The sequence below is a fragment of the Oncorhynchus masou genome, chromosome 2 (assembly GCF_036934945.1).
Source record: "Oncorhynchus masou masou isolate Uvic2021 chromosome 2, UVic_Omas_1.1, whole genome shotgun sequence".
Lineage (NCBI taxonomy): Eukaryota > Metazoa > Chordata > Actinopteri > Salmoniformes > Salmonidae > Oncorhynchus > Oncorhynchus masou.
In genome coordinates this window covers 2,896,473-2,922,592 of record NC_088213.1, presented here as the reverse complement: position 1 = coordinate 2,922,592, position 26,120 = coordinate 2,896,473, and the positions used below count along the sequence as shown (strand labels likewise).

At 52.3% G+C, this 26,120-nt stretch overlaps 1 protein-coding gene across 1 annotated transcript in view; it reads right to left on the bottom strand.

Moving 5' to 3' along the window:
* LOC135552141 (FH1/FH2 domain-containing protein 1-like) overlaps positions 1-26,120 on the bottom strand; it is a 186,217-nt gene that overhangs the window by 9,351 nt on the left and 150,746 nt on the right. Inside the window, 12 exon segments of the mRNA XM_064983581.1 lie at positions 658-834; positions 1,346-1,507; positions 1,510-1,525; positions 3,255-3,447; positions 6,179-6,369; positions 9,259-9,420; positions 12,112-12,204; positions 12,206-12,232; positions 15,480-15,662; positions 17,613-17,768; positions 19,456-20,051; positions 20,054-20,231. Coding sequence (XP_064839653.1) covers positions 658-834; positions 1,346-1,507; positions 1,510-1,525; positions 3,255-3,447; positions 6,179-6,369; positions 9,259-9,420; positions 12,112-12,204; positions 12,206-12,232; positions 15,480-15,662; positions 17,613-17,768; positions 19,456-20,051; positions 20,054-20,231 — 2,134 coding nt within the window.

The following is a 26,120-nucleotide window of genomic DNA, read 5'->3' as shown; positions in this document are numbered from 1 at the left end:
CTACATAGTACAAGGCTAGTGATGAACGGTGGGAGCTGTATGTAATGGTAGGACAGCAGCCTCTCTATATAGTACAAGGCTAGTGATGAACGGTGGGAGCTGTATGTAATGGTAGGACAGCAGCCTCTCTACATAGTACAAGGCTAGTGATGAACGGTGGGAGCTGTATGTAATGGTAGTACAGCAGCCTCTACATAGTACAAGGCTAGTGATGAACGGTGGGAGCTGTATGTAATGGTAGGACAGCAGCCTCTACATAGTACAAGGCTAGTGATGAACGGTGGGAGCTGTATGTAATGGTAGACAGCAGCCTCTACATAGTACAAGGCTAGTGATGAACGGTGGGAGCTGTATGTAATGGTAATACAGCAGCCTCTACATAGTACAAGGCTAGTGATGAACGGTGGGAGCTGTATGTAATGGTAGACAGCAGCCTCTACATAGTACAAGGCTAGTGATGAACGGTGGGAGCTGTATGTAATGGTAGGACAGCAGCCTCTCTACATAGTACAAGGCTAGTGATGAACGGTGGGAGCTGTATGTAATGGTAGGACCGCAGCCTCTACATAGTACAAGGCTGGTTTAGTTGAAGGGATCAATACAACAACAGGCTCTGGTCTACCTAAAGGGCCCTCCTCTCCATGTTGTCGTACTCACACGACTTCCTGTTGAGGCGCGAGCGTTTGCGTGTCTTGGGGCTGGACGGCCTCTCTGAGGGGCTCCTGGTAACAGACTTGACGAGCCGATCCATGATCTCATCCGTAGCGTCATCCTGGGAGCTAGCACCGTCCTCTTTGGCTACAGACATCTGGGATGGACTAACTGGGCCGAGACCTGGGGACGAAATCAAATCAAACTTTAGCTTAAAGCTAACACAACGTGCCATTGGAACACAGGAGTGATGGTTGCTGATAATGGGCCTCTGTTACACCTATGTAGATATTCCATTTAAAAACAAAATCTGCCGTTTCCAGCTACAACAGTCATTCACAACATTAACACTGTCTACACTGTATTTCTGATCAATTTTAATTTACTTTTTTTGTGCTTTTCTTTGATAAACAAGGACATTTCTAAGTGACCCCAAACTTTTGAACGATAGTGTGTGTGTGTGAGAGAGTGAGAGTGAGTGAGAGTGAGAGTGAGTGTGTGTGTGTGTGTGTGTGTGTATATATATATATATATATATATATATATAGTTCCCTCAGAGACTGCTGGGATACACTGATTAATTCCCCTTCATTATGCTTGAAATGCCAACCCATTCCAGAGCGAGCACCATGCTAGCAGACAGAGGTCCTGCTGGGGGTGTGTATTGGTGTGTCTGCACCCCCGTGGGTCTTACTGCGGTAGCCTCGGTTGCGGCGCTGGTTCCCCTGGTGGTCGGTACCGCTGGAGGTGTTGAGCATGTTCTTCATGTTGTCGTGCTCCTCCTGGGCTGGATCTGGATCTGGCTCCGTCGGCCTGGAGCCAAGGGAGGGGCTGTACTGGGACTGGGGAGACACCACCCCGAGAACTTCTCCGTCTGGGAGTGGGGAGGGAGAGAGAGAGGGGGTGGAGAAGGAGGAAGGGAGGGAGGAAGGGAGGGAGGGAGGGAGGGGGTGGAGAAGGAGGAAGGGAGGGAGGGAGAGAGGAGGAGAGAGGGGGGGGGGTGGAGAAGGAGGAAGGGAGGGAGGGGGAGGGAGGGAGTGTAAGAGGGAGGGAGGGTGGGAGGTAGGGAGGGAGGGTGGGAGGTAGGGGAGGGAGTGTAAGAGGGAGGGAGGGAGGGAGTGTAAGAGGGAGGGAGGGTGGGGAGAGGAGGAGAGAGGGAGGAAGAAAGAGAGAGGGAGGGAGGGAGTGTAAGAGAGGGAGGGAGGGAGGGAGGGAGTGTAAGAGGGAGGGAGGGAGGGAGTGTAAGAGGGAGGGAGGGTGGGAGTGTAAGAGGGAGGGAGGGTGGGAGAGTAAGAGGGAGGGAGGGTGGGAGAGAGGAGGAGAGAGGGAGGAAGAAAGAGAGAGGGAGGGAGTGTAAGAAGAGGGAGGGAGGGTGGGAGGTAGGGAGGGAGTGTAAGAGGGGGAGGGAGGGTGGGAGGTAGGGAGGGAGGGTGGGAGGTAGGGAGGGAGGGTGGGAGAGGCAGCATGGATTCAGACACTGGTGTAAAATGTAGAGGGAGGGTAATGACTTCTAAAATCCACTTTGCATTTTAAATGAGAAAATGTCAATGTGTGAAGGCAGGTTTAATAAAGCCAGGTTTAATAAAGCCATAGTGCGGTTTAATAAAGCCAGGTTTAATAAAGCCAGGTTTAATAAAGCCATAGTGTAGTTTAATAAAGCCAGGTTTAATAAAGCCTGGTTTAATAAAGCTAGGTTTAATAAAGCCCGGTTTAATAAAGCCCGGTTTAATAAAGCCATAGTGTAGTTTAATAAAGCCAGGTTTAATAAAGCCAGGTTTAATAAAGCCCGGTTTAATAAAGCCAGGTTTAATAAAGCCATAGTGTAGTTTAATAAAGCCAGGTTTAATAAAGCCATAGTGTAGTTTAATAAAGCCAGGTTTAATAAAGCCAGGTTTAATAAAGCCAGGTTTAATAAAGCCCGGTTTAATAAAGCCATAGTGTGGCTTTAATAAAGCCATAGTGTGGCTTTAATAAAGCCATAAGGTGCCTCTACCCCCTAGCTCTACCCCCAGACCCAAACCTAGCCCTTCTCTAAGCCCTACCCCCTACCCCCCAGCCCTATCCCACAGCCTAGCTCCATCCCCAGACCTAGCTCTACCCTCTACCCCCAGACCTAGCTCTACCCCCAGACCTAGCTCTACCCCCAGACCTAGCTCTACCCCCAGACCTAGCTCTACCCCCAGACCTAGCTCTACCCTCTACCCACAGACCTAGCTCTACCCTCTACCCCCAGACCTAGCTCTACCCTCTACCCCCAGACCTAGCTCTACCCTCTACCCCCAGACCTAGCTCTACCCTCTACCCCCAGACCTAGCTCTACCCTCTACCCCCAGACCTAGCTCTACCCTCTACCCCCAGACCTAGCTCTACCCTCTACCCCCAGACCTAGCTCTACCCCTCTACCCCCAGACCTAGCTCTACCCTCTACCCCCAGACCTAGCCCTACCCTCTACCCCCAGACCTAGCTCTACCCTCTACCCCCAGACCTAGCTCTACCCTCTACCCCCAGACCTAGCTCTACCCTCTACCCCCAGACCTAGCCCTACCCTCTACCCCCAGACCTAGCTCTACCCTCTACCCCCAGACCTACACCCCAGACCCACCTCAGTGATCATCTTTCCCCTGGTCTTGGTGCGTTCGCGGTGGGTAGCCCGCTTGTGTTTCTGGGTTAGGACCCTCTCCCTGGTGGTCCGGTACTCCAGAGAAAACTCACTGATAATCTTACAGAAGTGGGTCACCTTAGTGTCCCGAACAGAGTAGGATGGCTGACCTAGGTACAGCAGGAAGGAATGGAACCTGAGAGAGAAGGGAGGAGAGAGAGGGGTCGGGAGAGAGAGAGGGGGTCGGGAGAGAGAGAGGGGTAGGGAGAGAGAGAGAGGGGTAGGGAGAGAGAGAGAGAGGGGTAGGGAGAGAGAGAGAGAGGGGTAGGGAGAGAGAGAGAGAGGGGTAGGGAGAGAGAGAGAGGGGGGGGGAGAGAGAGAGAGATAAAGGGGTAGGGAGAGAGAGAGAGAGGGATAGGGAGAGAGAGAGAGAGGGGTAGGGAGAGAGAGAGAGGGGTAGGGGAGAGAGAGAGAGAGGGGTAGGGAGAGAGAGAGAGAGGGGTAGGGAGAGAGAGAGAGAGGGGTAGGGAGAGAGAGAGAGAGGGGTAGGGGAGAGAGAGAGAGGGGTAGGGAGAGAGAGAGAGAGAGGGGTAGGGAGAGAGAGAGGGGTAGGGAGAAAGAGAGAGAGGGGTAGAGAGAGAGAGAGAGGGGTAGGAGAGAGAGAGAGGGGGTAGGGAGAGAGGGGGTAGGGAGAGAGGGAGAGGGGGAGAGAGAGAGAGGGGTAGGGGAGAGAGAGAGGAGAGGGGTAGGGGGAGAGAGAGAGGGGGGTAGGGAGAGAGAGAGAGAGGGGGTAGGGAGAGAGAGAGAGGGGTAGGGAGAGAGAGAGAGAGGGGTAGGGAGAGAGAGGGGTAGGGAGAGAGAGAGAGAGGGGTAGGGGAGAGAGAGAGAGAGGGGTAGGAAGAGAGAGAGAGAGGGGTAGGGAGAGAGAGAGAGAGAGGGGTAGGGAGAGAGAGAGAGAGGGGTAGGGAGAGAGAGAGAGAGGGGTAGGAGAGAGAGGGGTAGGGAGAGAGAAGAGAGAAAGAGAAGAGAGAAAGAGAAGAGAGAGAAGAGAGAAAGAGAAGAGAGAGAGTGGTAGGGAGAGAGAGAGAAGAGGGAGGGGGTAGGAGAGAGAGAGAGAGAGAGGGGGAGAGGGGTAGGGAGAGAGAGAGAGGTAGGAGAGAGAGAGAAGTAGGAGAGAGAGAGAGAGAGAGGTAGGAGAGAGAGAGAGGTAGGGAGAGGGGGAGAGAGGTAGGGAGAGGGGGAGAGAGGTAGGGGAGAGAGAGGGGGAGAGAGGTAGGGGAGAGAGGGGAGAGAGGTAGGGAGAGAGGTAGGGGAGAGAGGGGGAGAGAGGTAGGGAGAGAGAGGGGGAGAGAGGTAGGGAGAGAGGTAGGGAGAGAGAGGGGGAGAGAGGTAGGGAGAGAGAGAGAGAGAGAGAGAGAGAGAGAGAGAGGGAGAGAGAGAGGGGGAGAGAGGGGTAGGGAGAGAGAGGGGTAGGGAGAGAGAGAGAGAGAAGAGGTTTTACAGGTAAGGGGATATTCATGTTGTAGTTAGAAGTATGGAATGATTTCCCATCATGGAAGCCAATGACCTACATCGTCATTCAACTAGAATTCCTCTTCTGTTTATGTGTTCAGTGAATGTGGTTTGTCTGAAAGGCCCCACGTCTAGGGCCCTGTGTGTGTCTGTGTGTGTGTGTGTGTGTGTGTGTGTGTGTCTGTGTGTGTGCAATGTGTGTGTGTGTGTGTGTGTGTGTGTGTGTGTGTGTGTGTGTGTGTGTCCAGTGTGTGTGTGTGTGTGTGTGTCCAGTGTGTGTGTGTGTGTGTGTGTCCAGTGTGTGTGTGTGTGTGTGTGTCCAGTGTGTGTGTGTGTGTGTGTGTGTCCAGTGTGTGTGTATCCAGTGTGTGTGTGTGTGTGTGTCCAGTGTGTGTGTATCCAGTGTGTGTGTGTCCAGTGTGTGTGTGTCCAGTGTGTGTGTGTGTGTCCAGTGTGTGTGTGTGTGTGTGTGTGTGTGTGTGCAGTGTGTGTGTGTGCAGTGTGTGTGTGTCCAGTGTGTGTGTGTGTGTGTGTGTCCAGTGTGTGTGTGTGTGTGTGTGTGTGTCCAGTGTGTGTGTGTGTGTGTGTGTCCAGTGTGTGTGTATCCAGTGTGTGTGTGTGTGTGTGTCCAGTGTGTGTGTATCCAGTGTGTGTGTGTGTGTGTGTCCAGTGTGTGTGTGTGTGTGTCCAGTGTGTGTGTGTGTGTGTGTGTGTGTGTGTGCAGTGTGTGTGTGTGCAGTGTGTGTGTGTCCAGTGTGTGTGTGTCCAGTGTGTGTATCCAGTGTGTGTGTGTGTGTGTGTGTGTGTGCAGTGTGTGTCCAGTGTGTGTGTGTGTGTGTGCAGTGTGTGCCCAGTGTGTGTGTGTGTGTGTGTGTGTGTGTGTGTGTGTGCCCAGTGTGTGTGTGTGTGTGTGTGTGTGTGTGTGCAGTGTGTGTGTCCAGTGTGTGTGTGTGTGTGTGTGTGTCCAGTGTGTGTGTGTGTGTGTGTGTGTGTGTGTGTGTGTGTGTGTGTGTGTGTGTGTGTGTGTGTGTGTGTGCCAGTCACCTGTTGATGATGCGTCTGTGAACCACCTTCAGGATAATGATCCTCTCTGTACAGTCTTTAAGGAACTCTGTCAACCTGTGTGTGTGTGTGTGTGTCCAGTGTGTGTGTGTGTGTGTGTGTGTGTGTGTGTGTGCCAGTCACCTGTTGATGATGCGTCTGTGGACCACCTTCAGGATAATGATCCTCTCTGTACAGTCTTTAAGGAACTCTGTCAACCTGTGTGTGTGTGTGTGTGTGTGTGTGTGCCAGTCACCTGTTGATGATGCGTCTGTGAACCACCTTCAGGATAATGATCCTCTCTGTACAGTCTTTAAGGAACTCTGTCAACCTGTGTGTGTGTGTGTGTGTGTGTGTGTGTGTGTGCCAGTCACCTGTTGATGATGCGTCTGTGAACCACCTTCAGGATAATGATCCTCTCTGTACAGTCTTTAAGGAACTCTGTCAACCTGCTCTTCAGGAGGGCCTTGGTCTCGTGTTTAGACATCACCTTCAGATTGTCCCACGATGTCTTACACTTCCTCTCCAGCTGAACCAGGTTATCTGACAGCTGCTCAAACTCCACCTGGAGACACGGAGGTGGACAGACAGACAGACAGAGGGACAGACAGAGAGAGAGAGAGAGAGAGAGAGAGAGAGAGAGAGACAGAGAGAGAGAGAGAGACAGAGAGAGAGAGAGACGGAGACAGACGGAGACAGAGACAGACGGAGACAGAGAGAGAGACAGAGACAGAGAGAGAGACAGACGGGGACAGACAGAGAGAGAGACAGTCAGGGACAGACAGAGAGAGAGACAGACGGGGACAGACAGAGAGAGAGACAGACGGGGACAGAGAGAGAGACAGACGGGGACAGACAGAGACAGACGGGGACAGACGGGGACAGACGGGGACAGACGGGGACAGACAGAGAGAGGGACAGACGGGGACAGAGAGAGGGACAGAGTGTGAAAGTGTGAGACAGGGTTTAACAAAACAGGTCCATTGTGGTAATCAGTCTGACTAGTCCTCCATCCAACAGCCCAAATGAGGATTAGATAACTGGTACCCCCCGTATCTAGTCTCTGTACCGGTACCCCCCGTATCTAGTCTCTGTACCGGTACCCCCCGTATCTAGTCTCTGTACCGGTACCCCCCGTATCTAGTCTCTGTCCCGGTACCCCCGTATCTAGTCTCTGTCCCGGTACCCCCGTATCTAGTCTCTGTACCGGTTCCCCCGTATCTAGTCTCTGTCCCGGTTCCCCCGTATCTAGTCTCTGTCCCGGTACCCCCGTATCTAGTCTCTGTACCGGTACCCCCGTATCTAGTCTCTGTCCCGGTACCCCCGTATCTAGTCTCTGTCCCGTTACCCCCGTATCTAGTCTCTGTCCCGGTACCCCCGTATCTAGTCTCTGTCCCGGTACCCCCGTATCTAGTCTCTGTCCCGTTACCCCCGTATCTAGTCTCTGTCCCGGTACCCCCGTATCTAGTCTCTGTCCCGGTACCCCCATTATCTAGTCTCTGTCCCGTTACCCCCGTATCTAGTCTCTGTACCGGTACCCCCGTATCTAGTCTCTGTACCGGTACACCCCGTATCTAGTCTCTGTCCCGGTACCCCCCGTATCTAGTCTCTGTCCCGGTACCCCCTTTATCTAGTCTCTGTACCGGTACCCCCTGTATCTAGTCTCTATTGCTATTTTACTGTCTCTGTACCCCCTGTATCTAGTCTCTGTCCCGGTACCCCCTGTATCTAGTCTCTATTGTTATTTTACTGCTGCTCTTTAATTACTTGTAACTTTTATTTCTTATCTGTATTTTTTTAAACTGCATTGTTGGTTAAGGGCTTGTAACATTTCACTGCGAGGTCTACTACACTTGTTGTATTCAGCATTTCACTGTGAGGTCTACTACACCTGTTGTATTCATCATTTCACTGTGAGGTCTACTACACCTGTTGTATTCATCATTTCACTGTGAGGTCTACTACACCTGTTGTATTCAGCATTTCACTGTGAGGTCTACTACACCTGTTGTATTCAGCATTTCACTGTGAGGTCTACTACACCTGTTGTATTCATCATTTCACTGTAAGGTCTACTACACCTGTTGTATTCAGCATTTCACTGTGAGGTCTACTACACCTGTTGTATTCATCATTTCACTGTGAGGTCTACTACACCTGTTGTATTCAGCATTTCACTGTGAGGTCTACTACACCTGTTGTATTCATCATTTCACTGTAAGGTCTACTACACCTGTTGTATTCAGCATTTCACTGTAAGGTCTACTACACCTGTTGTATTCAGCATTTCACTGTAAGGTCTACTACACCTGTTGTATTCATCATTTCACTGTAAGGTCTACTACACCTGTTGTATTCATCATTTCACTGTGAGGTCTACTACACCTGTTGTATTCATCATTTCACTGTGAGGTCTACTACACCTGTTGTATTCAGCATTTCACTGTAAGGTCTACTACACCTGTTGTATTCAGCATTTCACTGTAAGGTCTACTACTTTTGCTGCTTCATAGAACCTACTACCCAAAGAAGCCTGTGCTCATTAAATTAGACCAAAATATATTTAAATCCCATGAATCTGTGTGTATGTGTGTGTGTGTGGGGGGGGGGCGAAGCAGAGTCATTGATTTTTCTAGAGCACGACTTTACCCAGGGCCCCCCGTCCGTCCGTAGGGAGACTTCCTAAAGCAGAGCGTGTGATGTCACTACTTTAACCAGGGTCCCCCCCTCCCCTGTCTATAGTGAGACTTACTCTAGCAGAGCGATATGACAGGTATCTCTACCCAGGGCCCCCCCTCTATAGAGACTTACTCTAGCAGAGCGTGCGATGGCGGGGATCTCTACCCAGGGCCCCCCCCTCTATAGAGACTTACTCTAGCAGAGCGTGCGATGGAGGGGATCTCTACCCAGGGCCCCCCCCCCCTCTATAGAGAGACTTACTCTAGCAGAGCGATATGACAGGGATCTCTACCCAGGGCCCCCCCCCTCTATAGAGACTTACTCTAGCAGAGCGTGTGATGGAGGGATCTCTACCCAGGGCCCCCCTGTAGGGAGACTTACTCTAGCAGAGCGTGTGATGGAGGATCTCTACCCAGGGCCCCCCCCAGGCCCCCCCTCAGGCCCCCCTCTATAGAGACTTACTCTAGCAGAGCGTGTGATGGAGGGATCTCTACCCAGGGCCCCCCCCAGTAGGGAGACTTACTCTAGCAGAGCGTGTGATGGAGGGGATCTCTACCCAGGCCCCCCTGTAGGGAGACTTACTCTAGCAGAGCATGTGATGGAGGATCTCTACCCAGGGCCCCCAGGGCCCCCCCAGTAGAGAGACTTACTCTAGCAGAGCGTGTGATGGAGGGATCTCTACCCAGGGCCCCCAGTAGAGAGACTTACTCTAGCAGAGCGCGTGATGGAGGGATCTCTACCAGGGCCCCCAGGGCCCCCCTCTATAGAGACTTACTCTAGCAGAGCGCGTGATGGAGGGGATCTCGGAGTAGACGTCTGACGTGTCGGTGTAGTTGTCTACCAGGAGGTTACAGGCGTGGTGGAGCAGAGACTGTCTGTGGACCGTGTCCTTCACCTCAGTTACCTTCTCCAAGTAGTTCAGCTCAAAACCTTTAGCCTGCAGAGAGACAGAGGGGGGAGAGAGAGAGACACACAGAGAGACAGAGAGGGGGGGGCAGAGAGGGGGACAGAGAGAGAGACACACAGAGAGACAGAGAGGGGGGGCAGAGAGAGAGAGGGGGACAGAGAGACACACAGAGAGACAGAGAGGGGGGGCAGGGGGACAGAGAGAGCGAGAGAGAGACACAGAGAGAGAGACAGAGAGAGAGACACAGAGAGAGAGACACAGAGAGAGACACAGAGAGAGACAGAGAGAGACAGAGAGGCACAGAAAGACAGAAAATCAGACAGAGACAGGCAGTCAGACAGGTGATGACAGTAAACTACATTAGAGTCAAAACTACAGCAATCAACCCATCTACCAATAAACAGTAAATAAACCCTCCTGAACTGTTTCCTGCTTTAGGATCAACATCTTCTCATCAGCTGAACCAACTCCTAGTCCTTGTGAAGCCATACAGGTGATGAGTACCAAGACATTCAGCTCTCTGCTCCAGACAGCACGTGGTTCACCTATCAGTTGGTTCAATCTAATCCCTTCAGTCACTGAAATCGGTTAAAACAAAAGGGTTTAAAAACTATTCAAATAAAGGCAACAGTTGGATGAAGAATCTCCAAACCTTTACAATGTTTACAATCCAACAGATATTGACGGAATTATAAGCAAATCAAATATTAAAATTGGTCCAGACACATACTGAATGGAGTTGAGGGATTTCGGTGGGAATTGAGGTATTGAATTTATAGTCAAATATAAGATTTTTTTTAAAGATGCTCATATATACATTTTATTGTATCAGGTATATTTTTGTATATTTTGTGTTGAAATAAAGAAAATAATTTGTGCCTCATTTGCATAAATACACCAGGTGTCCCAAAGCTGGGACCCGAGAGACTGTTAAAGAGCTTCTATCTGCACCCCCCTCCCCCTCAAAAACAGGAAGTAGATGTTTTTACACCCCCCCCCTCAAAAACAGGAAGTAGATGTTTTTACACCCCCCCTCAAAAACAGGAAGTAGATGTTTTTACACCCCCCCTCAAAAACAGGAAGTAGATGTTTTTACACCCCCCCAAACACAGGAAGTAGATGTTTTTACACCCCCCCCCAAACACAGGAAGTAGATGTCTGAAAAGGACAGCTCCTCAGGTGGGCGGGTTCATACACGCTGCTAGTCCACTTGAGGTGATACTTTTTACATTGTTGTACGATACAGGGCCTTTACAGTCCTAATGCTCTATACAGCCCTATGGGCCCTGGTCAACAGTAGTGCCCTATACAGCCCTATGGGCCCTGGTCAACAGTAGTGCCCTATACAGCACTATGGGCCCTGGTCAACAGTAGTGCCCTATACAGCCATATGGGCCCTGGTCAACAGTAGTGCCCTATACAGCCCTATGGGCCCTGGTCAACAGTAGTGCCCTATACAGCCCTATGGGTCCTGGTCAACAGTAGTGCCCTATACAGCCCTATGGGCCCTGGTCAACAGTAGTGCCCTATGGGCCCTGGTCAACAGTAGTGCCCTATACAGCCCTATGGGCCCTGGTCAACAGTAGTGCCCTATACAGCCCTATGGGCCCTGGTCAACAGTAGTGCCCTATACAGCCCTATGGGCCCTGGTCAACAGTAGTGCCCTATACAGCCCTATGGGCCCTGGTCAACAGTAGTGCCCTATACAGCCCTATGGGCCCTGGTCAACAGTAGTGCCCTATACAGCCCTATGGGCCCTGGTCAACAGTAGTGCCCTATGGGCCCTGGTCAACAGTAGTGCCCTATACAGCCCTATGGGCCCTGGTCAACAGTAGTGCCCTATACAGCCCTATGGGCCCTGGTCAACAGTAGTGCCCTATACAGCCCTATGGGCCCTGGTCAACAGTAGTGTCCTATAAAGCCCTATGGGCCCTGGTCAACAGTAGTGCCCTATACAGCCCTATGGGCCCTGGTCGACAGTAGTGCCCTATGGGTCCTGGTCGACAGTAGTGCCCTATACAGCCCTATGTGCCCTGGTCAACAGTAGTGCCCTATACAGCCCTATGGGCCCTGGTCTACAGTAGTGCCCTATGGGTCCTGGTCGACAGTAGTGCCCTATACAGCCCTATGGGCCCTGGTCAACAGTAGTGCCCTATACAGCCCTATGGGCCCTGGTCAACAGTAGTGCCCTATACAGCCCTATGGGCCCTGGTCAACAGTAGTGCCCTATACAGCCCTATGGGCCCTGGTCAACAGCAGTGCCCTATACAGCCCTATGTGCCCTGGTCAACAGTAGTGCCCTATACAGCCCTATGGGCCCTGGTCGACAGTAGTGCCCTATACAGCCCTATGGGCCCTGGTCTACAGTAGTGCCCTATGGGTCCTGGTCGACAGTAGTGCCCTATACAGCCCTATGGGCCCTGGTCAACAGTAGTGCCCTATACAGCCCTATGGGCCCTGGTCAACAGTAGTGCCCTATACAGCCCTATGGGCCCTGGTCAACAGTAGTGCCCTATGGGCCCTGGTCAACAGTAGTGCCCTATGGGCCCTGGTCAACAGTAGTGCCCTATGGGCCCTGGTCAACAGTAGTGCCCTATACAGCCCTATGGGCCCTGGTCAACAGTAGTGCCCTATACAGCCCTATGGGCCCTGGTCAACAGTAGTGCCCTATACAGGAAACAGGGTTTCTATTTGGGACGCAGACAGGAAGAACACACTTACACTGGTACTGTTGAGGAAGTTTCCAATGGCCAAAATCGTTGCTAGGATGCGCTTAAAGGTTTTGTTTTTGGCGAGCTGCTCCATGCCTAGGGCCCAGGTCGAAGAGAGGCTCCGCTATCTCCTGTAGAGAGACAAAGAGACGACATTCAGGGAGGAAGAGAGACGAAGAGAGAGCGACATTCATGGGGGGGAAGAGAGGCTCCGCTATCTCCTGTAGAGAGACGAAGAGAGGGACGACATTCAGGGAGGAAGAGAGACGAAGAGAGGGACGACATTCAGGGGGAAGAGAGACGAAGAGAGGGACGACATTCAGGGGGAAGAGAGACGAAGAGAGAGACGACATTCAGGGGGAAGAGAGACGAAGAGAGGGACGACATTCAGGGGGAAGAGAGGCTCCGCTATCTCCTGTACAGAGACGAAGAGAGGGACGACATTCAGGGGGAAGAGAGGCTCCGCTATCTCCTGTACAGAGACGAAGAGAGGGACGACATTCAGGGGGAAGAGAGGCTCCGCTATCTCCTGTACAGAGACGAAGAGAGGGACGACATTCAGGGAGGAAGAGAGACGAAGAGAGGGACGACATTCAGGGGGAAGAGAGACGAAGAGAGGGACGATATTCAGGGGAAGAGAGGCTCCGCTATCTCCTGTACAGAGACGAAGAGAGAGACGACATTCAGGGAGGAAGAGAGGGACGGCATTCAGGGAGGAAGAGAGGGACGGCATTCAGGGAGGAAGAGAGACGAAGAGAGAGACGACATTCAGGGGGAAGAGAGGCTCCGCTATCTCCTGTACAGAGACGAAGAGAGAGACGACATTCAGGGAGGAAGAGAGACGAAGAGAGGGACGACATTCAGGGAGGAAGAGAGGCTCAGCTATCTCCTGTACAGAGACGAAGAGAGAGACGACATTCAGGGAGGAAGAGAGGCTCCGCTATTTCCTGTACAGAGACGAAGAGAGAGACGACATTCAGGGAGGAAGAGAGACGAAGAGAGGGACGACATTCAGGGGGAAGAGAGGCTCCGCTATTTCCTGTACAGAGACGAAGAGAGAGACGACATTCAGGGGGAAGAGAGAGACGACATTCAGGGAGGAAGAGAGGTCGAAGAGAGGGACAACATTCAGGGAGGAAGAGAGAGACGACATTCAGGGGGGAAGAGAGAGACGACATTCAGGGAGGAAGAGAGACGAAGAGAGAGGGACGACATTCAGGGAGGAAGAGAGGCTCAGCTATCTCCTGTAGAGAGACGAAGAGAGGGACGACATTCAGGGGGAAGAGAGAGACGACATTCAGGGAGGAAGAGAGACGAAGAGAGGGACGACATTCAGGGAGGAAGAGAGGCTCAGCTATCTCCTGTAGAGAGACGAAGAGAGAGACGACATTCAGGGGGGAAGAGAGAGACAACATTCAGGGAGGAAGAGAGACGAAGAGAGGGACGACATTCAGGGAGGAAGAGAGGCTCAGCTATCTCCTGTAGAGAGACGAAGAGAGGACAACATTCAGGGGGGAAGAGAGAGACGACATTCAGGGAGGAAGAGACGAAGAGAGGGACGACATTCAGGGAGGAAGAGAGGCTCAGCTATCTCCTGTAGAGAGACGAAGAGAGAGCGACATTCAGGGAGGAAGAGAGACGAAGAGAGACGACATTCAGGGAGGAAGAGAGACGAAGAGAGAGACGACATTCAGGGAGGAAGAGAGGCTCAGCTATCTCCTGTAGAGAGACGAAGAGAGAGACGACATTCAGGGAGGAAGAGAAACGAAGAGAGAGACGACATTCAGGGAGGAAGAGAGACGAAGAGAGAGACGACATTCAGGGAGGAAGAGAGGCTCAGCTATCTCCTGTAGAGAGACGAAGAGAGAGACGACATTCAGGGAGGAAGAGAAACGAAGAGAGAGACGACATTCAGGGAGGAAGAGAGACGAAGAGAGAGACGACATTCAGGGAGGAAGAGAGGCTCAGCTATCTCCTGTAGAGAGACGAAGAGAGAGACGACATTCAGGGAGGAAGAGAAACGAAGAGAGAGACGACATTCAGGGAGGAAGAGAGACGAAGAGAGGGACGACATTCAGGGAGGAAACAAACTGCATCAAACAGGCTAAAACAGGCAGTCAGTGAGGAGTCACAGGCCACTGCAGAGACTGAGCTGTGTGTGTGTGTGTCTGTCTGTGTCTGTGTGTGTCTGTCTGTGTCTGTGTGTGTCTGTCTGTCTGTCTGTGTGTGTCTGTCTGTCTGTCTGTCTGTCTGTCTGTCTGTCTGTGTGTCTGTGTGTCTGTGTGTCTGTGTGTCTGTGTGCCTGTCTGTCTGTCTGTCTGTCTGTCTGTCTGTCTGTCTGTCTGTCTGTCTGTCTGTCTGTGTGTCTGTCTGTCTGTCTGTGTGTCTGTCTGTCTGTCTGTGTGTGTGTCTGTCTGTCTGTGTGTCTGTCTGTCTGTGTGTCTGTCTGTCTGTGTGTGTCTGTCTGTGTGTCTGTCTGTGTGTGTGTCTGTGTGTCTGTGTGTCTGTGTGCCTGTCTGTCTGTTTGTCTGTCTGTCTGTCTGTGTCTGTCTGTCTGTGTCTCTGTCTGTCTGTCTGTGTGTCTGTCTGTGTGTCTGTCTGTGTGTCTGTCTGTGTGTCTGTCTGTGTGTCTGTCTGTGTGTCTGTCTGTGTGTCTGTCTGTGTGTCTGTCTGTGTGTCTGTCTGTGTGTCTGTCTGTGTGTCTGTCTGTGTGTCTGTCTGTGTGTGTCTGTGTGTCTGTGTGTCAGAACAGAATCTGCTGATCCTGGGCAGCCTGTTGATATTCTCTCTCCTCATCCCACCCATCACCCACGAGGACAATATTCAGCTGTTGTTGAGCTGCCTGTCTGACACACTGACTAACGCTGTTCCCCTGGGGAGCTGTTGGATACTCGTGGTTCCTACAGCACATGATGACAGACGACAGGAAGAGCGTGAAGATGATGTACAGCTGTGTAGAGACGAGCAGAACACGAGCCTGGTCCTAGATCTGTTTCTGTATGAGAACTATTCCATAATGAGACGAGCAGAACACTAGCCTGGTCCTAGATCAGTTTCTGCATGAGGACTATTCCATAATGAGACGAGCAGAACACTAGCCTGGTCCTAGATCAGTTTCTGCATGAGAACTATTCCATAATGAGAGCAGAACACTAGCCTGGTCCTAGATCAGTTTCTGCAGGAGGACTAATCCATAATGAGACGAGCAGAACACTAGCCTGGTCCTAGATCAGTTTCTGCATGAGAACTAGTCCATAATGAGACTAGCAGAACACTAGCCTGGTCCTAGACCAGTTTCTGCAGGAGGCACGAGGACTATTCCATAATGAGAGCAGAACAGACTGCCTCCAAGGCTAGAACCCCCCCCCCCAATCCTACCTTCTCCAGGGTCTCATAGTTGAGTTTGAAGGCCCAGAGCTGCAGCCGAGCGCTGAGGCCGCTGATGGAGGACAGGGTGAGGAGGAACTGTTCTGCTGAGCCCAGGGGGACGTCCGGGTTGGCCAGCTGAGCCTCCTGGATCTTCTGCTTCTCCTCCTCAGATGGAGTCATCGTCAGGATTTTCTACAAGACAACAGAGGACTGGAGTTAGAGGAGGAGGCATGGTGTTTCTAGAGGGGGAAGAGAGAGACAGGGGGATGACTGGAGTTAGAGGAGGAGGCATGGTGTTTCTAGAGGGGGAAGAGAGAGACAGGGGGATGACTGGAGTTAGAGTACGAGGCATGGTGTTTCTAGAGGGAGAAGAGAGAGAGACAGGGGATGACTGGAACAGAGGACTAGAGGCATGGTGTTTCTAGAGGGGGAAGAGAGAGACAGGGGGATGACTGGAGTTAGAGGAGGAGGCATGGTGTTTCTAGAGGGAGAAGAGAGAGACAGGGGGATGACTGGAACAGAGGACTAGAGGCATGGTGTTTCTATAGGGGGAAGAGAGAGACAGGGGGATGATGGGAACAGAGGACTGGAGGCATGGTGTTTCTAGAGGGGGAAGAGAGAGACAGGGGGATGACTGGAACAGAGGACTAGAGGCATGGTGTTTCTAGAGGGGAAGAGAGAGACAGGGGGATGATGGGAACAGAGGACTGGAGGCATGGTGTTTCTAGAGGGGGAAGAGAGAGACAGGGGGATGACTGGAACAGAGGACTAGAGGCATGGTGTTTATAGAGGGAGAAGAGAGAGACAGGGGGATGACTGGAACAGAGGACTAGAGGCATGGTGTTTCTAGAGGGAGAAGAGAGAGACAGGGGGATGACTGGAACAGAGGACTGGAGGCATGGTGTTTCTAGAGGGAGAAGAGAGAGACAGGGGGATGACTGGAACAGAGGACTGGAGGCATGGTGTTTCTAGAGGGAGAAGAGAGAGACAGGGGGATGATGGGAACAGAGGACTAGAGGCATGGTGTTTCTAGAGGGGGAAGAGAGAGACAGGGGGATGACTGGAGTTAGAGGAGGAGGCATGGTGTTTCTAGAGGGGAAGAGAGAGACAGGGGATGACTGGAACAGAGGACTAGAGGCATGGTGTTTCTAGAGGGAGAAGAGAGAGACAGGGGGATGACTGGAACAGAGGACTGGAGGCATGGTGTTTCTAGAGGGGGAAGAGAGAGACAGGGGGATGACTGGAACAGAGGACTAGAGGCATGGTGTTTCTAGAGGGAGAAGAGAGAGACAGGGGGATGACTGGAACAGAGGACTGGAGGCATGGTGTTTCTAGAGGGGGAAGAGAGAGACAGGGGGATGACTGGAACAGAGGACTAGAGGCATGGTGTTTCTAGAGGGAGAAGAGAGAGACAGGGGGATGACTGGAACAGAGGACTAGAGGCATGGTGTTTCTAGAGGGGGAAGAGAGAGACAGGGGGATGACTGGAACAGAGGACTAGAGGCATGGTGTTTCTAGAGGGAGAAGAGAGAGACAGGGGGATGACTGGAACAGAGGACTGGAGGCATGGTGTTTCTAGAGGGGGAAGAGAGAGACAGGGGGATGTCTGGAACAGAGGACTAGAGGCATGGTGTTTCTAGAGGGGGAAGAGAGAGACGGGGGATGACTGGAACAGAGGACTAGAGGCATGGTGTTTCTAGAGGGGGAAGAGAGAGACAGGGGGATGACTGGAACAGAGGACTAGAGGCATGGTGTTTCTAGAGGGAGAAGAGAGAGACAGGGGGATGACTGGAACAGAGGACTGGAGGCATGGTGTTTCTATAGGGGGAAGAGAGAGACAGACATGGACTGTGGATTTGTACCACAGTGAAAGGACAATCAGAGGACTAAGAAAGGGTGAGTAGTGGACATGTTGTTATAAAACAAAAGAAGGTGGGAACAGAGAGATGTTCAGGTAAACATCGTTGACAGTAAACATTCATTCAACCACACTAGAGAAATAGTGTACTTCTCCTCCTGAGCCCTTCGCAGGTCACTGACGTCCGAGTGCACTGGTCCTGGTGTAAACAGCACCTGCAGATCCTATTCAATAGTGATTCTAAATGGCAACAGCGCCGCCCGGTGGTAGAAAGACAGTATCACCTCGATGCCCTCCTTGTTGATGGCGAACTCGTCAAAGTTGAGGATGGCGGTCTTGATGACGTGGACAGCTGGTAGCACGGTCATGCCGATGTTGATGCTGTTACTCCTCTTCGAGTCCAACACCAGAATCTCTGCTTTCTTCACTTCTGATCCTTTCTGCAGGGACAAACAACATAGAAAAGAGTCGACTCTCCCCCGTCGACTCTCCCCGTCGACTCTCCCCGTCGACTCTCCCCGTCGACTCTCCCCCGTCGACTCTCCCCGTCGACTCTCCCCGTCGACTCTCCCCGTCGACTCACCCGTCGACTCTCCCCAGTCGACTCACCAGTCGACTCTCCCCAGTCGACTCTCCCCAGTCGACTCTCCCCAGTCGACTCTCCCAGTCGACTCTCCCCAGTCGACTCTCCCCAGTCGACTCTCCCCAGTCGACTCTCCCCAGTCGACTCTCCCCAGTCGACTCTCCCCAGTCGACTCTCCCCAAGTCGACTCTCCCCAGTCGACTCTCCCCAGTCAACTCTCCCCAGTCAACTCTCCCCAGTCAACTCTCCCCAGTCAACTCTCCCCAGTCAACTCTCCCCAGTCAACTCTCCCCAGTCAACTCTCCCCAGTCAACTCTCCCCAGTCAACTCTCCCCAGTCAACTCTCCCCAGTCAACTCTCCCCAGTCAACTCTCCCCAGTCAACTCACCCCAGTCAACTCACCCCAGTCAACTCACCCCAGTCAACTCACCCCAGTCAACTCACCCCAGTCAACTCACCCCAGTCAACTCACCCCAGTCAACTCACCCCAGTCAACTCACCCCAGTCAACTCTCCCCAGTCAACTCACCCCAGTCAACTCTCCCCACAGTCAACTCTCCCCACAGTCAACTCTCCCCACAGTCAACTCTCCCCACAGTCAACTCTCCCCAGTCAACTCACCCCAGTCAACTCTCCCCACAGTCAACTCTCACCCCAGTCAACTCACCCCAGTCAACTCACCCCAGTCAACTCACCCCAGTCCAACTCACCCCAGTCAACTCACCCCAGTCAACTCACCCCAGTCAACTCACCCCAGTCAACTCACCCCAGTCAACTCCCCCAGTCAACTCCCCCCAGTCAACTCCCCCCAGTCAACTCCCCCCAGTCAACTCTCCCCAGTCAACTCTCCAGTCAACTCTCACCAGTCAACTCTCACCAGTCAACTCACCCCAGTCAACTCACCCCAGTCAACTCTCACCAGTCAACTCTCACCAGTCAACTCACCCCAGTCAACTCTCCAGTCAACTCTCCAGTCAACTCACCCCAGTCAACTCTCACCAGTCAACTCACCCCAGTCAACTCTCCAGTCAACTCTCCAGTCAACTCTCCCCAGTCAACTCTCACCAGTCAACTCTCCAGTCAACTCTCACCAGTCAACTCTCACCAGTCAACTCACCCCAGTCAACTCACCCCAGTCAACTCTCCCCAGTCAACTCTCCCCAGTCAACTCTCCAGTCAACTCTCCCCAGTCAACTCTCCCCAGTCAACTCACCACAGTCAACTCACCACAGTCAACTCACCACAGTCAACTCACCACAGTCAACTCACCACAGTCAACTCACCACAGTCAACTCACCAGTCAACTCACCACAGTCAACTCACCACAGTCAACTCACCACAGTCAATTCTCCAACAGAGAATACTGTTAATATTTATTGTACTTCATTCCTGGTTTAAAATACTTGAGACAGTTGAACATGGTTTACACAGACAGTCCAATTGAGATCTTTTGACAATTATCTGATATTTTTCCTTCATGTGTAAACAGCAACAGAAACACATGGAATCTGATCTTCTGATTTCGGAGCTGATGTGATGCCTCACCTTTAGAGCCATGGGTAGCTCCTTGGCCTTGGACTCAAACAGGTGTTCCAGCTTGGCCGTATCCACGGTGACCTTATCCAGCGACGCCCACACCGTCCCGCGTCCGAATGTACACTTCCTGGGACTGTCCGACTGTTTGAGTTCCTTCCAGAACAACTTGACCGTCTTCCTCTTCTTGGCAAAGGCCGGGTCTGGAGTCTGGGAGGAGGAGGAGGAAGGGGAGCTCCAGGAGGAGGTGGTGGAGGAGGGGAGCAGAGACCTCCACCCGGTGGGGGGAGGTGGAGGAGGGGAGCAGAGACCTCCACCCGGTGGGGGAGGTGGTGGAGGAGGCATACTCATAAAGGGAGCCCCGGGAGGAGGAGGAGGAGGAGGAGGAACGGAGCCTAGTCCAGGAATAGGTGGAGGAGGAGGTGGGATGCCACCACCACCACCGGGCCGACCAACTCCCACGTCGAAGACGTCCATGTCCAGGACATCTATATCCTCCTCCTCCATGAGGTCGGAGAAGTCCAGGTCTTTAATCTTCAGGGCTTTGGAGCTGGGTCGGAGCTGGTCCCAGGCGTCCGTCGGTCTGTCCCTGGCCAGTGGGGTCATCTGGGTTTCTCCAGGTTTCGGGAGTGGGTCTCTGCGTCGATGCTGTACTGCGGACGGATACGCCTGTGCTGCTGCTCCTCCGCCAGCCTGGCCCGCGCCGCCTGGGCACTGCCACCCAGACCCTGCAGCTCTGCCCTCCTGGAGCTGCTGTCCTCGCTGGGTAGAGGCTGGGCCTGCTGGGCCTGGGGGAACGGATCAGTAATGCATTTCAATTCAAATAAACACAATGCTGCTTTTTAATTCCCCCGCTATAGATCAGTCTGCATGTGTTCATCTCTAACTCTGCTATAGATCAGTCAGCATGTGTTCAGCTCTAACTCTGCTATAAATCAGTCAGCATGTGTTCATCTCTAACTCTGCTATAGATCAGTCAGCATGTGTTCAGCTGTGTAACTCTGCTATAGATCAGTCAGCATGTGTTCAGCTCTAACTCTGCTATAGATCAGTCAGCATGTGTTCAGCTCTAACTCTGCTATAAATCAGTCAGCATGTGTTCATCTCTAACTCTGCTATAGATCAGTCAGCATGTGTTCATCTCTAACTCTGGCTATAGATCAGTCAGCATGTGTTCATCTCTAACTCTGCTATAGATCAGTCAGCATGTGTTCAGCTGTGTAACTCTGCTATAGATCAGTCAGCATGTGTTCATCTCTAACTCTGCTATAGATCAGTCAGCATGTGTTCATCTGCTAACTCTGCTATAGATCAGTCTGCATGTGTTCAGCTGTGTAACTCTGCTATAGATCAGTCAGCATGTGTTCATCTCTAACTCTGCTATAGATCAGTCAGCATGTGTTCATCTCTAACTCTGCTATAGATCAGTCAGCATGTGTTCATCTCTAACTCTGCTATAGATCAGTCAGCATGTGTTCATCTCTAACTCTGCTATAGATCAGTCAGCATGTGTTCATCTCTAACTCTGCTATAGATCAGTCAGCGTGTGTTCATCTCTAACTCTGCTATAGATCAGTCAGCATGTGTTCAGCTGTGTAACTCTGCTATAGATCAGTCAGCATGTGTTCAGCTGTGTAACTCTGCTATAGATCAGTCAGCATGTGTTCATCTCTAACTCTGCTATAGATCAGTCAGCATGTGTTCATCTCTAACTCTGCTATAGATCAGTCAGCATGTGTCCAGCTGTGTAACTCTGCTGTAGATCAGTCAGCATGTGTTCATCTCTAACTCTGCTATAGATCAGTCAGCATGTGTTCATCTCTAACTCTGCTATAGATCAGTCAGCATGTGTTCATCTCTAACTCTGCTATAGATCAGTCAGCATGTGTTCAGCTGTGTAACTCTGCTATAGATCAGTCAGCATGTGTTCATCTCTAACTCTGCTATAGATCAGTCAGCATGTGTTCATCTCTAACTCTGCTATAGATCAGTCAGCATGTGTTCATCTCTAACTCTGCTATAGATCAGTCAGCATGTGTTCATCTCTAACTCTGCTATAGATCAGCCAGCATGTGTTCATCTCTAACTCTGCTATAGATCAGTCAGCATGTCTCGTGTGCATGGAAAAGACTTACCATATTTTGAAGTGAAAAACGATAATTTGTTATAACATTTATTTAAAAAAGTACAAACTTTGATTTATCGATTAAATCGACCCCAGCTAGCACCCATCAACTAACGGATTCTGAAAGACTGGACCTAATCCCTACCATGTGGCCTAGGGTGGTGTACCAGTCCCAGGGCGGTGTACCAGTCCCAGGGCGGTGTACCAGTCCCAGGGCGGTGTACCAGTCCCAGGGCGGTGTACCAGTCCCAGCCACAGTGTCAGGCCTCCTCTACCTAGGGTGGTGTACCAGACCTAGGGTGGTGTACCAGTCCCAGGGCGGTGTACCAGTCCCAGGGCGGTGTACCAGTCCCAGGGCGGTGTACCAGTCCCAGGGTGGTGTACCAGTCCCAGGGCGGTGTACCAGTCCCAGGGCGGTGTACCAGTCCCAGGGCGGTGTACCAGTCCCAGGGCGGTGTACCAGTCCCAGTGGCGGTGTACCAGTCCCAGTGGCGGTGTACCAGTCCCAGGGCGGTGTACCAGTCCCAGGGCGGTGTACCAGTCCCAGGGCGGTGTACCAGTCCCAGTGGCGGTGTACCAGTCCCAGTGGCGGTGTACCAGTCCCAGGGCGGTGTACCAGTCCCAGGGCGGTGTACCATTACAGTACAACGGTTTGATTTGTTTGATCGTAGCTAGCTAGCTACATAGCCGTCTTTGTATCTAAGACAATTGTGTAGTCTGGAGCAATTTTCTAGGTTAGCTAGCCAGCTATTGTCGTTCTTTTAACGTAACGTTACGTAATCAACACTGCTAGCTAGCCAGCTAGCCCCCGAATAGCAGCACTGTAGAAACTATTACACTCGACGGAACGACTTGATTAGTGTAGTGTCAACAACGTAGCCACTGCCAGCTAGCCTACTCCAGCAGTACTGTATCATTTCAATCATTTTAGTCAATAAGATTCTTGCTACGTAAGCTTAACGTTCTGAACATTCGATAAGTGTAGTCCACTTGTCATTCCAATCTCCTTTGCATTAGCGTAGCCTCTTCTGTAGCCTGTCAACTATGTGTCTATCTATCCCTGTTCTCTCCTCTCTGCACAGACCATACAAACGCTCCGCACCCGCGTGGCCGCGGCCACCCTAATCTGGTGGTCCCAGCGCGCACGACCCACGTGGAGTTCCAGGTCTCCGGTAGCCTCTGGAACTGCCGATCTGCGGCCAACAAGGCAGAGTTCATCTCAGCCTATGCCTCCCTCCAGTCCCTCGACTTCTTGGCACTGACGGAAACATGGATCACCACAGACAACACTGCTACTCCTACTGCTCTCTCTTCGTCCGCCCACGTGTTCTCGCACACCCCGAGAGCTTCTGGTCAGCGGGGTGGTGGCACCGGGATCCTCATCTCTCCCAAGTGGTCATTCTCTCTTTCTCCCCTTACCCATCTGTCTATCGCCTCCTTTGAATTCCATGCTGTCACAGTTACCAGCCCTTTCAAGCTTAACATCCTTATCATTTATCGCCCTCCAGGTTCCCTCGGAGAGTTCATCAATGAGCTTGATGCCTTGATAAGCTCCTTTCCTGAGGACGGCTCACCTCTCACAGTCCTGGGCGACTTTAACCTCCCCACGTCTACCTTTGACTCATTCCTCTCTGCCTCCTTCTTTCCACTCCTCTCCTCTTTTGACCTCACCCTCTCACCTTCCCCCTACTCACAAGGCAGGCAATACGCTCGACCTCATCTTTACTAGATGCTGTTCTTCCACTAACCTCATTGCAACTCCCCTCCAAGTCTCCGACCACTACCTTGTATCCTTTTCCCTCTCGCTCTCATCCAACACTTCCCACACTGCCCCTACTCGGATGGTATCGCGCCGTCCCAACCTTCGCTCTCTCTCCCCCGCTACTCTCTCCTCTTCCATCCTATCATCTCTTCCCTCTGCTCATACCTTCTCCAACCTATCTCCTGATTCTGCCTCCTCAACCCTCCTCTCTTCCCTTTCTGCATCCTTTGACTCTCTATGTCCCCTATCCTCCAGGCCGGCTCGGTCCTCCCTCCCCGCTCCGTGGCTCGACGACTCATTGCGAGCTCACAGAACAGTGCTCCGGGCAGCGAGCGGAAATGGAGGAAAACTCGCCTCCCTGCGGACCTGGCATCCTTTCACTCCCTCCTCTCTACATTTTCCTCTGTCTCTGCTGCTAAAGCCACTTTCTTCCACTCTAAATTCCAAGCATCTGCCTCTAACCCTAGAAAGCTCTTTGCCACCTTCTCCTCCCTGCTGAATCCTCCTCCCCCTCCTCCCTCTCTGCAGATGACTTCGTCAACCATTTTGAAAAGAAGGTCGACGACATCCGATCCTCGTTTGCTAAGTCAAACGACACCGCTGGTTCTGCTCACACTGCCCTACCCTGTGCTCTGACCTCTTTCTCCCCTCTCTCTCCAGATGAAATCTCGCTTCTTGTGACGGCCGGCCTACCAACAACCTGCCCGCTTGACCCTATCCCCTCCTCTCTTCTCCAGACCATTTCCGGAGACCTTCTCCCTTACCTCACCTCGCTCATCAACTCATCCCTGACCGCTGGCTACGTCCCTTCCGTCTTCAAGAGAGCGAGAGTTGCACCCCTTCTGAAAAAACCTACACTCGATCCCTCCGATGTCAACAACTACAGACCAGTATCCCTTCTTTCTTTTCTCTCCAAAACTCTTGAATGTGCCGTCCTTGGCCAGCTCTCCCGCTATCTCTCTCAGAATGACCTTCTTGATCCAAATCAGTCAGGTTTCAAGACTAGTCATTCAACTGAGACTGCTCTTCTCTGTATCACGGAGGCGTCCGCACTGCTAAAGCTAACTCTCTCTCCTCTGCTCTCATCCTTCTAGACCTATCGGCTGCCTTCGACACTGTGAACCATCAGATCCTCCTCTCCACGCTCTCCGAGTTGGGCATCTCCGGTGCGGCCCACGCTTGGATTGCGTCCTACCTGACAGGTCGCTCCTACCAGGTGGCGTGGCGAGAATCTGTCTCCTCGCCACGCGCTCTCACCACTGGTGTCCCCCAGGGCTCTGTTCTAGGCCCTCTCCTATTCTCGCTATACACCAAGTCACTTGGCTCTGTCATAACCTCACATGGTCTCTCCTATCATTGCTATGCAGACGACACACAATTAATCTTCTCCTTTCCCCCTTCTGATGACCAGGTGGCGAATCGCATCTCTGCATGTCTGGCAGACATATCAGTGTGGATGACGGATCACCACCTCAAGCTGAACCTCGGCAAGACGGAGCTGCTCTTCCTCCCGGGGAAGGACTGCCCGTTCCATGATCTCGCCATCACGGTCGACAACTCCATTGTTTCCTCTTCCCAGAGCGCTAAGAACCTTGGCGTGATCCTGGACAACACCCTGCCGTTCTCAACTAACATCAAGGCGGTGGCCCGTTCCTGTAGGTTCATGCTCTACAACATCCGCAGAGTACGCCCCTGCCTCACACAGGAAGCGGCGCAGGTCCTAATCCAGGCACTTGTCATCTCCCGTCTGGATTACTGCAACTCGCTGTTGGCTGGGCTCCCTGCCTGTGCCATTAAACCCCTACAACTCATCCAGAACGCCGCAGCCCGTCTGGTGTTCAACCTTCCCAAGTTCTCTCACGTCACCCCGCTCCTCCGCTCTCTCCACTGGCTTCCAGTTGAAGCTCGCATCCGCTATAAGACCATGGCAGTACCTCCAGGCTCTGATCAGGCCATACACCCAAACAAGGGCACTGTGTTCATCCACCTCTGGCCTGCTCGCCTCCCTACCACTGAGGAAGTACAGTTCCCGCTCAGCCCAGTCAAAACTGTTCGCTGCTCTGGCCCCCCAATGGTGGAACAAACTCCCTCACGACGCCAGGACAGCGGAGTCAATCACCACCTTCCGGAGACACCTGAAACCCCACCTCTTCAAGGAATACCTAGGATAGGATAAAGCAATCCTTCTCAACCCCCCTTAAATGATTTAGATGCACTATTGTAAAGTGGCTGTTCCACTGATGTCAGAAGGTGAATTCACCAATTTGTAAGTCGCTCTGGATAAGAGCGTCTGCTAAATGACTTAAATGTAAATGTAAATGTACCAGTCCCAGGGCGGTGTACCAGTCCCAGGGCGGTGTACCAGTCCCAGCCACAGTGTCATGTCTCCTCTACCTAGGGTGGTGTACCAGTCCCAACCACAGTGTCATGTCTCCTCTACCTAGGGTGGTGTACCAGTCCCAGCCACAGTGTCAGGCCTCCTCTACCTACGGTGGTGTACCAGTCCCAGCCACAGTGTCAGGCCTTGTTACTCTACCTAGGGTGGTGTATCAGTCCCAGCCACAGTGTCAGGCCTCATGTCTACCCTACCTAGGGTGGTGTACCAGTCCCAGCCACAGTGTCAGGCCTTGTTACTCTACCTAGGGTGGTGTACCAGTCCCAGCCACAGTGTCATGTCTCCTCTACCTAGGGTGGTGTACCAGTCCCAGCCACAGTGTCATGTATCCTCTACCTAGGGTGGTGTACCAGTCCCAGCCACAGTGTCAGGCCTCATTACTCTACCTAGGGTGG